The sequence below is a fragment of the Eretmochelys imbricata genome, chromosome 15 (genome assembly GCF_965152235.1).
Source record: "Eretmochelys imbricata isolate rEreImb1 chromosome 15, rEreImb1.hap1, whole genome shotgun sequence".
NCBI classification, from domain to species: Eukaryota; Metazoa; Chordata; order Testudines; family Cheloniidae; genus Eretmochelys; species Eretmochelys imbricata.
In genome coordinates this window covers 26,626,966-26,643,616 of record NC_135586.1, presented here as the reverse complement: position 1 = coordinate 26,643,616, position 16,651 = coordinate 26,626,966, and the positions used below count along the sequence as shown (strand labels likewise).

Here is a 16,651-nt window from a genome sequence, read left to right as displayed (position 1 = left end):
TCAACTTCCCAGCATCCAACTTTCTCCACCCTATAACGTCACAGGACTTGAAAGTCCCACGAACGCACACAGGACTTGTTGCTGTCCACTACGTGTGACTGAAGCACGGAGCCTACACAGCTCTGCACTCTTGTCATGCGCACTGCGAGCACAAAACGCACAATCCTCCAGTATTTGCAGAACGACAAGAACCACAGGGAACAGGACAATGTCCTGGATGTCAGATTGCTGTGTCCCACAGCAAGAATCAATTCAAGATTGTTGGTGGCATTCATGGAACAGCTGCAAGTGGTGGAGCACCACTTCTGGGCCTGACAAATGAGCACTGACTGGTGGAATCACATCATAATGAAGATTTGGGATGATGAGCAGTGGTTTCAGAACTTTCAGATGCACAAGACCACATTCCTGGATCTGTGTGCTGAGCTCAACCCAGCTCTCCAGTGCAGGGACACTACAAAGGGAATTGCACAGACAATGGAGAACCAAGTGGCAATCGCACTGTGGAAACTTGCAACACTGGATTGCTGCTGTGAGAAATCATTTTGGAGTTGGAAAATCCACTGTTGGGGACCACTGTCATGCAAGTGTGAAGGGCCATTAATAGTCTCCTGCTCAGGACTGTGACTCTTGGCAACGTGCAGGCCAAAATGGATGGATTTTCAGCAATGAGGTTCCGGAATTGGGGGTGGAGCAATGGACAACATGCATATCCCTATTCTGGCACCACACCCCTTTGCCACAGAGTAATCAACAGAAAGGGCTATTTTTCTGTGGTTATGCAAGCTCTTGTAGCTCACTCAAGACACTTCACCGACATCAATGTTTGCTGGTCAGGAAAGGCACATGATGCTTGCACCTTTAAGAACACAGGACTGTTCAGAAAGCTCCAGGCAGGGGCTTCCCCTTCACCTTTGGGGACGTTGAAATGCCAGTAGCGATCCTGGGGGTCCCAGTCTACTGCTTGCTCCCATAGCTCATGAAGCCGTAAACCATACACCTCGACAACACCAAGGAAAGAATCAACTGCCGGCTCAAGTGGGCGCATAACAGCAGCCAAATATGCTTTTGGTAGCCTGAAGAGATGCTGGTGTTGTTTACTCGCAAGATTGGATCTCAGAGAGAATAATATCTCGATGGGGATATGCCCACTGCATCCTGCATAACGTCTGTGACGCCAAGGAAGGAAAGTTGCTGCCAGGGCGGAGGGGGAATGGCCGCCTGCTGCATTGGAACAGCCTGACGCAAGGGCAATCAGAAAAGCACAACACGGAGCTACACAACTCAGGGAGGCTTTGAAAGAGCACTTAACAGAGTCACAATGATGTGTTGTGGTGTACTGTGCTCTGCCCAGCCCTGAGGTTTGGGAACCTGTTAGGAATTGTGTGGCACTTGGTGCATGGTCAGTGTTGCATTCATAGATGTGTACCTATTACTTTTGTGGTGCATGCTGTACATTTATGTCAAACACAGTGTAATAATCATAGCTCATAAGATCAATGACAAAAGTGTACAATCACAAGTGGGTGCTTTCAGTACTGCCAGCCATTCTGCAGGAATTATTTTCCAAATAATAATTTTATTGAGTAACCACACTTCAGAAAAAGGAAAAAAAAAAATCTGTGAAAGTTAAAAGCAAATATATTACAACCTTAATAAATTTATGGAACAGAGCATAAAGAAGGGGACAGAACATTCATGTCCATGTTAGCTATACATACAGCAACTGTAGCTGAAGTTGTGTTTGTCCATGATGTCCCCCAGTGTGGAGGGGTAGGGATGTATCCCTGATGCCATGTGGAATGTTGAGTGGGTGTAGAGATGTAGGGAGTTGCCATTCTGGAGTTCTCCAGGGACTGCAAAGGGAGATGAGCCTGGGATTGTGGACCCTGTAGGTCCACAAGTGTCTACAGCATCTGTGTTTGCTGTTGGAAAAGCTCCGTTACGTCCTGGTGCATCTCCCTCTCCAGCTCCTGGACCTTTCTCCCTAGAGTCTGCAGTATTCATCCTCCAGGGCCTCTGTTCATGGTCTGACACAGCTCTGGCTTCCAGGATCTCACTGAACACATCATCCCAAGTTCTCTTCTTTCTCCTCCTGATCTGGGAGCCCCTCAAGCAGCTGCAGATAAAACAGACAGAGGTGACTATACTGACAATGGTACAACAGAAAGCAAAAGTTAAGGTTCAGAACTCCCTTCCCTTGCTCTCCTAAGGTTTTAAACAAGACACGATTATTGACACTTCTGCTTCGGAGTGCTTGTTCACGGCCCCACTCACATGGTGAGTATGGCTGGCCAGGGCTGAGGGAAATGACGTGGGAATAGCCCAGTTGCATGAAACTGAGTATATGGCCATGGCACTGAACACGGTCACCACTTTCCACAGATGGTGGTGATTTCAGCTGATCTCACACTCCTGAGAGTAACAAAGGCACAGATAACATAGTTGCTCCTGGCATTCCAAAGCCGCCTGGGCCAGTATGCTGCTAACCTGTTTACGAAATAGTGCCCAAAATTATTGCTGACTGGCATGGAAAAGGGTCCTACCTCAGTGGAAGAAATAAGGCTGCCGTCCCTAGAAACCTTTTGGAGAACATTGCAAAGTACCTCTGTGGAAGTTTCATCGAGATCTCTCAGAAGAACTCAAGGGACAACCCCAGGTACATAAACTGCTCCATAAGGAGTCCCCCGCCTAACTCCATAGGGGAATGAAAAGCAGATTTTACCTGTTGTACCACTAGCTCTTCTAGTACAAATAAATTAAAGGCAAGTCAATAGCTATGTTCTGCTAAGTTGGGGGCACCATCACTGTAATGGGAAATACATTTACACACTTACCCAAGGTTCTTTCCCCTGTATCAGGTTCACTTGTGCTCAACTGCCAGGACTGACTAGACTGTGGAGTCTCAAACAGGTCCTGGCTCACAGCACGGCTCAACAATCTCCCCACCCACGGTCACACGTCCCACATCCTCCTCCTCGCTGTTCAAACCAGGGGCCTCAGGCTCCCTGGAGGCGTGCAAGATGCTGGTGGGGTTTCCTCCAAGTACGGCATGCAGTTCTTTGTAAAAGTGGCAGTTCTGTGGCTCAGCATCAAGTTGACTGTTGGCCTCCCTGGCTTTCTGGTATGCCTGCCACAGTTTCTTCACTTTCGCACAGCACTGCTGCTGCTCCCTGTCATACCCTTTCTCCTGCATCCCCCGTTCAATCTGCCTATAGATGTCCACGTTTCTATGGCTGATTTGTGGCTGTGTTTGCATAGCCTCTTCTCCCCACAGGCCCATGAGATTAAATATCATCGGTCTACTCCAAGTGGAAGCATATAGCTGACATGGTCAGCTGCACACCTTGAAGCCCTCTGTTATTGTGTCCTCGCCAAGATGAACAATCCGGAAAAGGCATTAATAAATTTAAAACTTCAAAACTTCGCAGGGATTTAAAGGGCAAGAGAAGTCTTCTGGTCTCCATGACCCCTGGGCAGCAGAATTCACAACTGTGACCAGAATGATCAATGTCAGACATTGTGAGACAGCTGCTGGAGGACTGTTAGGGTTGACGTAGGGAATGCAATGTCTACACTTGCACTGCATTGACCTCAATATATTGACCACGACTCAACGCCACTCAGGGAGGCGGTGTTACTATGCTGGCATAATGGAGAGCTTACAATCAATGGGAGACCAATTTAAGTGTAGAGACACGCACAACTAGGTCAACGCAAGGGGACTTACATTGACCTAACTTTGCAGAGTAAACCAGGCCAAAAGGAAGCAACATAGCGCACTAGTCTGACTACTTGAAGTCTGCAAGCAGATACAACTTATTACTAGAGCATCTTTAGGCATGAAGGGAGGTGGATTTGTACAATGCAGTATCTCTCAGCAAGGAGGAGAATTAGGCAGGAGACTAAGCTCCCATTACTCTATTCTAGACAGCATTATCTATGCAACACCTGCACTAGCTTGAGAAGGGAGTTGAGGTAGGAAGCATCTTAAATGCTGACAGACTGTCTAGCATGGGAGGAAAGTAGCAATCAAAGCACTGTCTAATAGAATCATGACTGCTGCCAAGATATTGTAAGTGCTACCTACTATGTACATTCCTATAATGTTATACAAATAAATTTAACTTCAGTCTTGATTTTACTGAGTGAGTTTCTTATAATATTAATAAAGAGAAAGCTTCAAAATTTAAAACAAAAGAATATCGCGAGACTTTACTGAGGCGTAATCAAGAAATATACAAATATCACAATGGGATAGGTTAGTTTCAGATATTGAAATGGTGTTAGTTTTGGAAGCATTAGGCCAATGTTGAGTTGTTTAAATGAGGAAACTGTTGGTGCTGTGACTAACATGCAAGACTGGGACAATTCCTGGTTGCGCATGACTTCAGACTAGTTGCTTAATGTCTTCTGTGTTTCAGTTTCCCTAGTTGTAGAATATGAGACTACCACTTCCTTTACTTCACAGAGGGTTTGTGAAGCTTAATTCACGATTGTAAGGGCTTGTTTACACCTGAAACATTACAGTGATACAGCTGCAGCCCTGTGCTGCCCTCCCCCATACACCCCCACTTAGGAGCAAGACCTGCTGCTGGCTGCTTCCGGGGCGCAGCGCAGCGTCAGAACAGGTAGGGACTAGCCTGCCTTAGCTGGGCAGCACTGTCAACGGGACTTTTAACGGCCCAGTCGGTGGTGCTGACCAGAGCCCCCATGACCCAGTGCCTTACATGCCGTGACCCAGTACTTGGTCGCGACCCGCAGTTTGAAAACCACTGGTCTAGAGACAACTGCTTTCCTGAAATGAAACTAGAAGCAAAATCTCTATCTTACATGAGAGGGGTTTTTTAACAACAGTTCTGTGGCTACAATTGTTAGTTTTATGCCAGTATGCTGGTACTTATAAAAGTAATTGTTGCTACAATGCTGTGATTATATTCACAGCGTTGTAGCTTCACCGGTAATACAGATCAACCTGGATGAATCATCTCTGAAGACTGCAAGCAACAGTATTCGCTAATTAGGCACGAGTTTCCCCAGAAATGTACACACACCCCTCAACCACCATTACACATGGAGGTTCTCTGCCTCTCGCTTTTTAGTATGTAATAGGAGAAATTACTTTAGTACAAGGCTTTGGAAAAGTGACTGATTGAAATAAATGGCCATAAACTCCTCCCAGTTGGTCATTAAACCTTAGTAAACATTCTGCACCTCATTCATTACTGCTTAATTATATGCATAGCGTGCTGTCAACACAAGTCTTCTACCACCACCATTTTAGTTGGTTTACTCATGTATTAAGTTCAATTAAGAGGGAATTTATAAGCCATTTGGTTCCCCAGGGTAGTGTTTATTGGACAAGGATGCATAAGTGAAGTTGAAGTAAAGTAGTTTTGCTTATTCAAAGTGTGGCAAACAAGCCAAATTAGAGAGAGAACCAATTAATACAGCAGTAGCGCGCGTGTGTATTCATTGTCTAGATTGTGTGTGTGTTTTCCCTTGTGAGGGCCAATCTACAATGGATGAGTAGCAACTCAGCAGGGGGCCATCAGATCTGACTTCACAAGCAATAATGAGCCCCAATTTGTGTCTCCGTTACACCAGTGTACAGAAGAAATAATGAAGTCAACTGAGTGAATAAGTCCCCATTATTGTCCTTTCTAGCCAGGCACTTGAGGAATGCGAGTTGGCTGGCTACTAGGACATTGGGAGAGGTCCTGAAATGGCACTCACTATAATCACTGCTAAAAGTGTATGCAGCACAGCACATCTCAGCATTTGCACTGATGGCTTGTGGAATATACACAGGGCTTAAACAACAAAAATCAAGCAAACAGTGATCTTGCAGAGTGTTGTGTCATGTCTCCCAGAGGTTGCGTGTGTTTTTTAGCGGCTATATTTCCAGCCATAAGGAAGGGAACGCAGGACATCCCTAGTTCAAAGCCATCGTTAGTAATGCTTCTTTGGAATGCTGTAGGACTCTGGGGATGCAGCTACAATTTCTACCACTCAGACCAGGGAATCTGAAGATCTCAGGGTGGTAGGGGGAGGAAAGAATATTCAGGTCACGTCGTCAGGTCCCCTAGAAGTGCAAGGTTATTCCCTAACATGGTTTGACTGAAAAGGACACTGTCAACTTGATTTATCTTCGATTGACTGACTGTCACCTGTTTTTCTTTTCTTTGTTTTTTTTTGTTTGGGGGCAGGGGGAAAGAGATTCTGTTTTGTTTTTTAAATTCACTGCTCTAAATACTATGAAATTATTATTTTTTAAATTCCTTTGAAGTAAGATTCAAGAGATTTTTCTGCTCCTCCACTGATGTTTATAAAAGTCTCTTCAGCAAGAGAGGCTGACTGACTATAAGGGGAACAGTGAAACTGGCTACGCACAAAGAGCTGTCAAATGCATAAAATAACCAAAATTGAAAAACAGAGAAACGTTTTCATGCGTTTCTTTCAGTTATAGTAATGTTCCAGTTATTTGTAGCATCTAGCATTATAGTTAGGTGTGACTAAGTATATACATTTTGAGGAACAATAGCAGTTTTCATGGTGATGATGTAACTTGAATTGGCAATACTGGAAACTTCCGAAGAGCAACTCCAGCTATAAATGAATCTGCAAATAATTTAGGATATTTATATTGAAAGCATACATTTTTAAAGAGGAAACATTAAATAAAAAACAATTTAGACTATGAGGTTATTGAGAGAGATAGTGTTTGGGGGCTTTCGTTTATTTTTAATTTTTAACAAGTGTGTACTATTTTTACCGCTATTAAATTATATCTACTTTAACATCGGATTCCCCCCCACCATTGTAGTTTAGATATATGTTTTGCTACATGGTATAAATCGACCTCTATCAAGAGCTGGAAATGCATTCATTATCTATTTCTACAACCAGATAAATCACATTATAAATCTAGACCACAGTTAGGCTTTTCTGCATTCCTTTTTAGTATGGAATCAGAGTTTCTACTGTGATTTTGAAAGAAGGGTGAGAGATATTAATGCAGTTCCAAAATACAAGGCTTCTGGAAAGCTACAAAAATACAGTCTTCTCTGTAGGCTTTTGGCTAAGATATTCCAGGGTACAAAAATATTGGAAGGACAGAACAGGTCGTGGGTAGTGGGGGAGTGGCACTATATGTATAATCAAATGAAATAAAAATCTTAAATGAATCCACATGTTCCATAGAATTTCTATGGATAGTAATTCAATGCCCTAATAAGAACATAACAGTAGGGATCTATTATCGACCACCTGACCAGGGCAGTGATAGGGACGATGAAATGCTAAGGGAGATTAGAGAGAGACCATCAAAATAAAAAAAAAAAACCTCAGTAATAGTGGGGGATTTCAATTATCCCCATATTGACTGGGTACATGTCACCTCAGGATGAAATGCAGAGACAAAATGTCTCGATACTTTAAATGACTGCTTCTTGGAGCAGCTGGTACAGGAACCCACAAGGGGAGATGTAACTCTCGATCTAGTCCTGAGTGGAGCGCAGGATCTGGTCCAAGAGGTAACTATAACAGGACCGCTTGGAAATAGTAACCATAATAGAACAACATTTAACATTCCTGTGGTGGGAAGAACACCTCAACAGCCCAACACTGTGGCATTTAATTTCAGAAAGGGGAACTATACAAAAATGAGGAAGTTAGTTAAACAGAAATTAAAAGGTACACTGACTAGAGTGAAACCCCTGCAAGCTGCATGGACATTTTTCAAAGACACCATAATAGAGGCTCAACTTAAATGTATACCCCAAATTAAAAACACAGTAAAAGAACTAAAAAAAAGAGAGCCACCATGGCTTAACAACCATGTAAAAGAAGCAGTGAGAGATAAAAAGGCATCTTTTAAAAAGTCGAAGTCAAATCCTAGTGAGGTAAATAGAAAGGAGCATAAACACAGCCAAATTAAATGTAAAAATGTAATAAGAAAAGGCAAAAAGGAGTTTGAAGAACAGCTAGCCAAAAACTCAAAAGGTAATAAAATGTTTTTTAAGTATATCAGAAGCAGGAAGCCGGCTAAACAACCAGTGGGGCCCCTGGACGATCGAGATACAAAAGAAGCACTTAAAGACAATAAAGTCATCGCAGAGAAACTAAATGAATTCTTTGTGTCAGTCTTCACAGCGGAGGATGTTAGGGAAATTCCCAAACCTGAGCCGTCTTTTGTAGGTGACAAATCTGAGGAATTGTCACAGATTGAAGTGTCACTGAGGAGGTTTTGGAATTAATTGAGAAACTTAACAGTAACAAGGCACTGGGACCAGATGGTACCAAGAATTCTGAAAGAACTCAAATGTGAAATTGTGGAACTATTAACTGTCCTTTAAAGAAGCTACTGTACCCAATGACTGGAAGATAGCTAATGTAACGCCAATATTTAAGAAGGGCTCTAGAGGTGATCCTGGCAATTACAGACCGGTAAGTCTAACATCAGCACCGGGCAAATTAGTTGAAACAATAGTAAAGAATAAAGTTGTCAGACACATAGAAGAACATACATTGTTACGCAAAAGTCAACATGGTTTTTGTAAAGGGAGATCATGTCTTACTAGAGTTCTTTGAGGGGGTCAAACAAACATGTGGACAAGGGGGCTCCAATGGACATAGTGTACTTAGATTTCCAGAAAGCCTTTGACAAGGTCCCTCACCAAAGGCTCTTATGTAAATTAAGGGTAGGAATAAATGGTAAATTTTCAGAATGGAGAGGGGTAACTAGTGGTGTTCCCCAAGGGTCAGTCCTAGGACCAATCCTATTCAATTTATGTATAAACGATCTAGAGAAAGGGGTAAACAGGGAGGTGGCAAAGTTTGCAGACAATACTAAACTGCTCAAGATAGTTAAGACCAAAGCAGACTGTGAAGAACTTCAAAAAGATCTCACAAAACTAAGTGATTGGGCAACAAAATGGAAAATGAAATTTAATGTGGATAAATCATAGAATCCTAGAATATCAGGGTTGGAAGGGACCTCAGGAGGTCATCTAGTCCAACCCCCTGCTCGAAGCAGGACCAATCCCCAATTAAATGTAAAGTAATGCACATTGGAAAAAATAACGCCAACTATAAATATAATATGATGGGGGCTAATTTAGCTACAACTAATCAGGAGAAAGATCTTGGAGTCATCGTGGATAGTTCTCTGAAGATGTCCACGCAGCATGCAGCGGCCGTCAAAAAAGCAAACTGGATGTTAGGAATCATTAAAAAAGGGATAGAGAATAAGATGGAGAATATCTTATTGCCCTTATATAAATCCATGGTACGCCCATATCTTGACTAGTGTGTACAGATGTGGTCTCCTCATCTCAAAAAAGATACACAGGCATTAGAAAAGGTTCAGAAAAGGACAACTAAAATTATTAGGGGCTTGGAACGGGTCTCATATAAAGGAGAGATTAAAGAGGCTAGGACTTTTCAGCTTGGAAAAGAGGAGTCTAAGGGGGGATATGATCAAGGTATATAAAATCATGAGTGGTGTGGAGAAAGTGAATAAGGAAAAGTTATTTACTTGTTCCCATAATATAAGAACTAGGGGCCACTACATGAAATGAATGGGTAGCAGGTTTAAAACAAATAAAAGGAAGTTCTTCTTCACTCAGCGCACAGTCAACCTTGCTGGAGAAACTCCTTGCCTGAGGAGGTTGTGAAGGCTAGGACTATAACAGGGTTTAAACGAGAACTGGATAAATTCGTGGAGGTTAAGTCCATTAATGGCTATTAGCCAGGATGGGGGGTAAGGAATGGTGTCCCTAGCCTCTGTTTGTCAGAGGGTGGAGATGGATGGTGGGAGAGAGATCACTTGATCATTACCTGTTAGGTTCACTCCCTCTGGGGCATCTGGCACTGGCCACTGTCGGTAGACAGGATACTGGGCTGGATGGACCTTTGGTCTTGACCCAGTATGGCCATTCTTATGTTCTTAACATCAACTGTAGTCTCAGAGAATGTATATATTATTGAATTATGAGGGTGGCATCTAACATCTGCACGGAGATGAAATCAGTGATGCAGATGATCTTCAATTATGTCTTATGCTTATGATAGTGTCACCTTAGACTGAGTTAAAGGTGTGAGGAGGTAGTCAAAGGAAAGTGCAAAATTAAAGCATATTTAGACTGTCAATCTTTCACATTCGCAGGAAACCCTGCCAGTTCAGTTTCTATAAAGACAAACTAGCTTATTACTAACTCACTAAAAACTAGTTTATTAATATAAGCACATTCAGCACTCTGGTGTAAGGGATCAAGGCACAGTTTCTTCATAACTTGCCTTTGTTTTTCTCACCCCCAAGTGGATGTGTGTGTTTGGAAATGGATGTTCAAAAGGGTCAAATAAAAAGGACTTAGCAGGATTTTTATCCCAACCTCACTGGGAATCCAACAAACCATCTTTGCCTTTTTGTTTTAAATGAATCCTGTGCTTTGAATTACTTTGGAATATCATATGGTACCTTGATCCATTGTTGATGAGAATGCTTTCCCTTATTGTCAATGTGCAATAATACCACACCAACAGGAAGTTAAACACTTCATCTGTCACCCTATTAAAAAAAGAGTAACAAAAACAAGCAAATCTTGTTACGATAAATATCCATTTCAAGATTATTCTCCTCCCTACCCCAAGAACAGTGTAAGTGAAAAATAGTTTGTGTGAAACCACAGACATTAAGGCCCTGATCCTCCAAACCCTTAGGTACATGCTTAATGTTACACATGACTAGTCCTGCTGAAAACCCTCCTACATAACCCCTACACCTTGTCTTTTCTTCAAGAACTATGCAAATTTTTTTTTGCGGGGGGGGAGGGGGAGGAAGGGAAGAAATAGACTCTGTTACTTTGGGAGACTGGGAAAGTGCTATATGATAAAAAAAAAAAAAAGACTTGGGATCCCAGGTTGATGAGCAGGTGTGTAGAGATGACATTAATTCCATTTGAAGGAGGGAGTGCTCCATAGAAGAAGCAGATGATCCAATTTACACAGGCATTTTCAGGCTAATTTAATGAGCAGATACGATTAGATCTATATAAATCCAATCAACTAACAACACAGTAGAGCACTGTACTCTGTTTTCAAGACCTGAAAAACTCCTCTATTTTGACTTCCTAAAGTTTAAAGTCTAAACAACCCTGAGCATTTGTGCATTCCAGGGAATTATATCCTTAACAAATGATGTTGCATTCATGGCAGATTTAAAAGGGAGCTTAACAGGAGGGCCAGGCTCAAGTTTTGCTCACAATTAAATACAAGAAGTCGTACAATGCCAGAGACATTTTCATTGCTTTTAATTTACTTTTAGAAAGGACAGCGTTTGCTTTGATTTGCACATTCCCCTGCAATGTTTGCAGTCCCAAAATTACAATGCTGTCATAGTGCATTACCACCAGCAAGAAAAAACAAAAAACAAAAAAACCCCAATGAGTCTAGCATTGTCCAAGCTGAGCTAAATACATAAATAAACAAATGATTAAATAGGGCTGTTGGTTAATTGCAGTTAACGTGGGGGTTCTCAAACTGGGGATTAGGACCCGCTAGGGGGCTCGCGAGTTGTCAACCTCCACCCCAAACCCCGCTTGCCTCCAGCATTTATAATGGTGTTAAATATATTAAACAGTGTGTTTAACTTATTGGGGGAGTGGAGGGGGGAGGTCGCACTCAGAGGCTTGCAATGTGAAAGGGGTCACCAGTAAAAAAAGTTTGAGATCCACTGAGTTAACTCATGCGATTAACTCAAATTAAATCAATCACGATTAATCGCAGTTTTAATCACACTGTTAAACAAGAGACTACCAGTTGAAATTTATTAAATGTTTTGTATGTTTTTCTACATTTTCATAGATATATCTATCTATATCTATGTATTATGTGTTGTAATTGAAATCAAAGTGTATATTTTGATTACAAATATTTGCACTGTAAAAATGATAAAAAGAAATAGTATTTCAATTCACGTCCTACAAGTACTGTAGTGCAATCTCTCTGTCCTGAAAGTGCAACTTACAAATGTAGATTTTTTTTTTGTTACATAACTGCACTCAAAAACAAAAACAATGTAAAACTTCAGAGGCTACAAGTGCACTGAGTCCTACTTCTTGTTCAACCAATTGCTCACACAAACAAAAACAACGAGGAGTCCAGTGGCACTTTAAAGACTGACAGATTTATTTGGGCATAAGCTTTCGTGGGTAAAAAACCCACTTCTTCATACATCTGAAGTAGGTTTTTTTTTTAACCCATGAAGGTGCCACTGGACTCCTCGTTGTTTTTGTGGATACAGACTAACACAGCTACCCCTCTGATACTCAGACAAACAAAAAGAAAAGGAGTACTTGTGGCACCTTAGAGACTAACAAATTTATTTGAGCATAAGCTTTCGTGAGCTACAGCTCACTTCATCGGATGCATGCAGTGGAAAATAAAGTGGGGAGATTTTATATACACAGAGAACATGAAACAGTGGGTGTTACTATACAGACTGTAACAAGAGTGATCAGGTAAGGTGAGCTATTACCAGCAGGTGAGCCGGGGGGAGGGGGGGGACCTTTTGTAGTGATAATCAAGGTGGGCCATTTCCAGCAGTTGACAAGAACGTGTGAGGAACAGTAGTGGGGGAAATAAACAAGGGGAAATAGTTTTACTTTGTGTAATGACACATCCACTCCCAGTCTTTATTCAAGCCTAAGTTAATTGTATTCAGTTTGCAAATTATATCCAATTCAGCAGTCTCTCGTTGGAGTCAGTTTTTAAAGGTTTTTTGTTGAAGAATTGCCACTTTTAGGTCTGTAATCGAGTGACCAAAGAGATTGACGTGTTCTCTGACTGGTTTTTGAATGTTATCGTTCTTGACGTCTGATTTGTGTCCATTTATTCTTTTACGTAGAGACTGTCCAGTTTGGCCAATGTACATGGCAGAGGGGCATTGCTGGCACATAATGGCATATATCACATTGGTACATGCACAGGTGAACGAGTCTCTGATAGTGTGGCTGGTGTGACTAGGCCCCATGATGGTGTCCCTTGAATAGATATGTAAACAAACTTGTTTACATTTACAGGAGATAATGCTGCTCTCTTCTTATTTACAATGTCACCAGAAAGTGAGAACAGGCATTTGCATGGCATTTTTGTAGCCATCATTGCAAGGTATTTATGTGCCAGATATGCTAAACATTCATATGCCCCTTCATGCTTCAGCCACCATTCCAGAGGACATGCTTTCATGCTGATGACACTCGTTTTAAAAAAGTGTTAATTAAATTTTGACTGAATTCCTTGGGGGAGAATTGTATGTCCCCTGCTCTGTTTTACCCGCATTCTGCCATATACTTCATATTATAGCACTCTCGGATGATGACCCAGCACATGTTGTTCATTTTAAGAACATTTTCACTGCAGATCTGACAAAACGCAAAGAAGGTACCGATGTGAGATTTGTAAAGATAGCTACAGCACTCGACCCAAGATTTAAGAATCTAAAGTACCTTCCAAAATCTCAGAGGGATAAGGTAGGGAGCATGCTTTCTTTAGTCTTAAAAGAGCAACACTCCAATACGGAAACTACAGAACCTTACCCACCAAAAAAGAAAATCAACCTTCTGCTGGTAGCGTCTGACTCAGATAATGAAAATGAACGTGCATTGGTCCGCACTGCTTTGGATGGTTTTCAAGCAGAACCCATCATCAGCATGGACGCATGTCCCCAGGAATGACGGCTGAAGTAGGCGCATGTGGCACGTAAATATCTAGCGACACTGGCTACAAAAGTGCCATGAGAACGCCTGTTCTCACCTTTCAGGTGTCACTGTAAATAAGAAGTGGGCAGCATTATCTCCTGCAAGTGTAAACAAACTTGTTTGTCAGAGCGACTGGCTGAACAAGAAGTAGGACTGAGTGGACTTGCAAGCTCTAAAATTTTAGATTGTTTTATTTTTGAATGCAGTATTTTTGTACATAATTCTATATTTGTAAGTTCAACGTCCATGATAAAGAGATTGCATTACAGTACTCGTATTAGTTGAATTGAAAAATACTATTTCTTTTGTCTTGTTACAGTGCAAAGACTTGTAATAAAAAATAAATATAAAGTGAGCACTGTACACTTGGTATTCTGTGTTGTAATTGAAATCAAAGTGTATATTTTGATTACAAATATTTGCACTGTAAAAATCAATATATCTGAAAAAGTAGAAAACATCCAAAAATATTTAAATAAATGGTATTCTATTATTGTTTAACAATGTGATTAATCACAATTAATTTTTTTAATTGCTTGACAGCCTTATTAAATAGTAAATTTAAAAATGCTTTCAGCTGTAATAATTTATGGTGCTACTAGTAGCAAAGGAAAGGAAATTGGTTTTAAAAGATATGGTGCCTGATCCTCCAAATATTTCCACATGAATAACTTTTATGTACATAAATAGCTCCATTGAAGAAAATGGGACTACTCACAAGTGTGTTTTCAAGACAGCACTAGGATTTATCTTGATGGCACTCTTAACTCTGAATTCTGCACTAATCACAGTAGAGTTAGCAGTTTTGTTTGTTAAATTCTGATTCTGAGATGCAGAGAAGATAGTGGTTTCTAACTCAACATTCAAACACTATATTTTTATTTAAGTGTTTAGTCAGAAATAAAAGTACTGCCTTACCTATAATGAAGAATAAACCTGCATGCTACAGCACCAAGCAACAAGATTATTGTCAAATAAAGTTTGAACTTTTCATATTCATCTTTGTAGGCAAACCTGGGATGACAAAATAATGTAAAAGTATTAATATTTCTGCCATTAAAAACAAGTAAAACATCTAAATATTTGTGGTTTTAAAACTGATTTACATTCTACAAGTAGAGTTCCCATTCTACTTACATGTAGTACACTTAACACCCTATCTGTCCAAAGACAAAAAACTTCTTTAACTAATATTCATAGTTTTTTTTCTTGCGTGCTTTTCTTATCAACTGTCATGGGGGGGGAAGACGACACACCACAAAAACAAGTTTTAAAGTAATCCTGAAGAACATTTCTTCCTCATCTCTCCCCCCACCCCCAAAAAAACACCACACATGTAGCTCACTGTTCCATTTTCCTCCCACTGAGAAAATGCAAGCATGGTATAATAGCAGTAAGACCTTTGTACTTATATGGCACCACTGAGAGAGGCTTCACTTTAATAAAGCTCTTCATTAACATGAATTAATTCAATCTCAACACCCTGCGAGATAAGTAAATATTATGAGACAACTATTTCTGTATGACGATAGTGGAACAGTGAAAGCAACTATGTGACTACAGCTGGATCTTAAGGTCTTTTATCCAGTTCAGAGCAGACAGGGGTGTCTCCTGAATGGCTGTGACTCTTCCAGGATGAGCAATCATCCGTGATGTTGCCGACAGTTTGCACCATGTCACAGTTCGGTGATTCCCTCAATTTCCTTCTATGGAGTAAGTATGCATATCTTCCATGTCAGGTGCTGTCCCTATGTGCCGTGGGGAGGAGAAGCCCAGCATTTGCACAGTTGGGGTCATGGATTAGATTTCTGTTTGGTATGTTGGCAACCACTCAGGGTTCAGACCATCTTCTGCGAACATCCTTGTCTTCTGCTCCGGAGGGCTGTGGCACGAGACCAGAAGGGTTTTCTCAGTGTTAGTCAGTGGCGGGTGTGCGTGTGTGTTTTATGTCATAGTGGAGCAGTAGTGTGGTATTTGCCATGATCTTTATGTTCTCTCTAACTGTCGCAGCATCTTGTCAGATATGTGCTGGCACAATGTTAGCCAATGTTGATAGGCATGGAAATGGCATGGACATGAGGGTGCTACTGATTATGCACAGAGCAGCATTAATTTCTGGGTCCACTAAAATTGTGGGGGGGCTTTGGCTCCAAATTGGGGCACAATATTTCTCTGTGGAATGAAGCAGGGCTAGTGTCAACATTTGGTGTGTGCAGGTGTTGCTTCCCCAAGATATTCCTGCAAGTTTCTGTATGATGTTGACCCTGGCCTTCGTTTCCCTTTTGGTTTGTTCAAGGTGGCGACGGAAGCTGAGTGTGCAGTTCAGAGTTATCCAGGATTATGATCATCCATCAACAGTGACCCACAGAAATTGATGTTTAATGTCTTCTTGGCCTGCATACTATTCAAATCGAAAGCTGAGACCACTGTTTGAGGCATTTGGCTTTAACCACCTAGAAACAGATTTCTAAAGGCTTTTAAAGTCCTGTTCTAGAATCTTTTCTGAGGTTTCAAATGAGGAAGCCTGAGTAGCCAGCACAAGGTCATCCACATAACATGAACGTGCGGCAGTATGTTGGTGGAATATCGCTGGTATATAGGTTGAAAAGTGCTGGAGCTAGAATGGACCCTTGAGGGAACCTATTTAGTCTTTGCGGGTTGCAGATGGCATCCCTGAGACGCAGTCTAATAATGATTCATGCTGTATTACATTTTACACTTTGTTTCACCTCGGTTAAACAGGTTGTGGTGAAGACAGAACCAGAGCTTAGGCAGCCCAACTGCCAACACATCACATTTCTACTCCAAACGATAATTATACTTCCAATTCCAGGGTCATACTCTGTCCTCAGTAATACCCGTCCTTAACATGGTCTCACAATAGGGATTCA

At 41.3% G+C, this 16,651-nt stretch overlaps 1 protein-coding gene across 2 annotated transcripts in view; it reads right to left on the bottom strand.

Moving 5' to 3' along the window:
- The window catches only part of TMEM120B (transmembrane protein 120B), a 42,305-nt gene that overhangs the window by 10,978 nt on the left and 14,676 nt on the right, over positions 1-16,651 (bottom strand). For both annotated transcript variants that reach the window (XM_077834610.1, XM_077834611.1), the window contains 2 exons: positions 14,679-14,774; positions 10,481-10,570 (listed from right to left, as the gene is read on the bottom strand). In XM_077834610.1, coding sequence (XP_077690736.1) covers positions 10,481-10,570; positions 14,679-14,774 — 186 coding nt within the window. The remainder of the gene's footprint in view (positions 1-10,480; positions 10,571-14,678; positions 14,775-16,651) is intronic.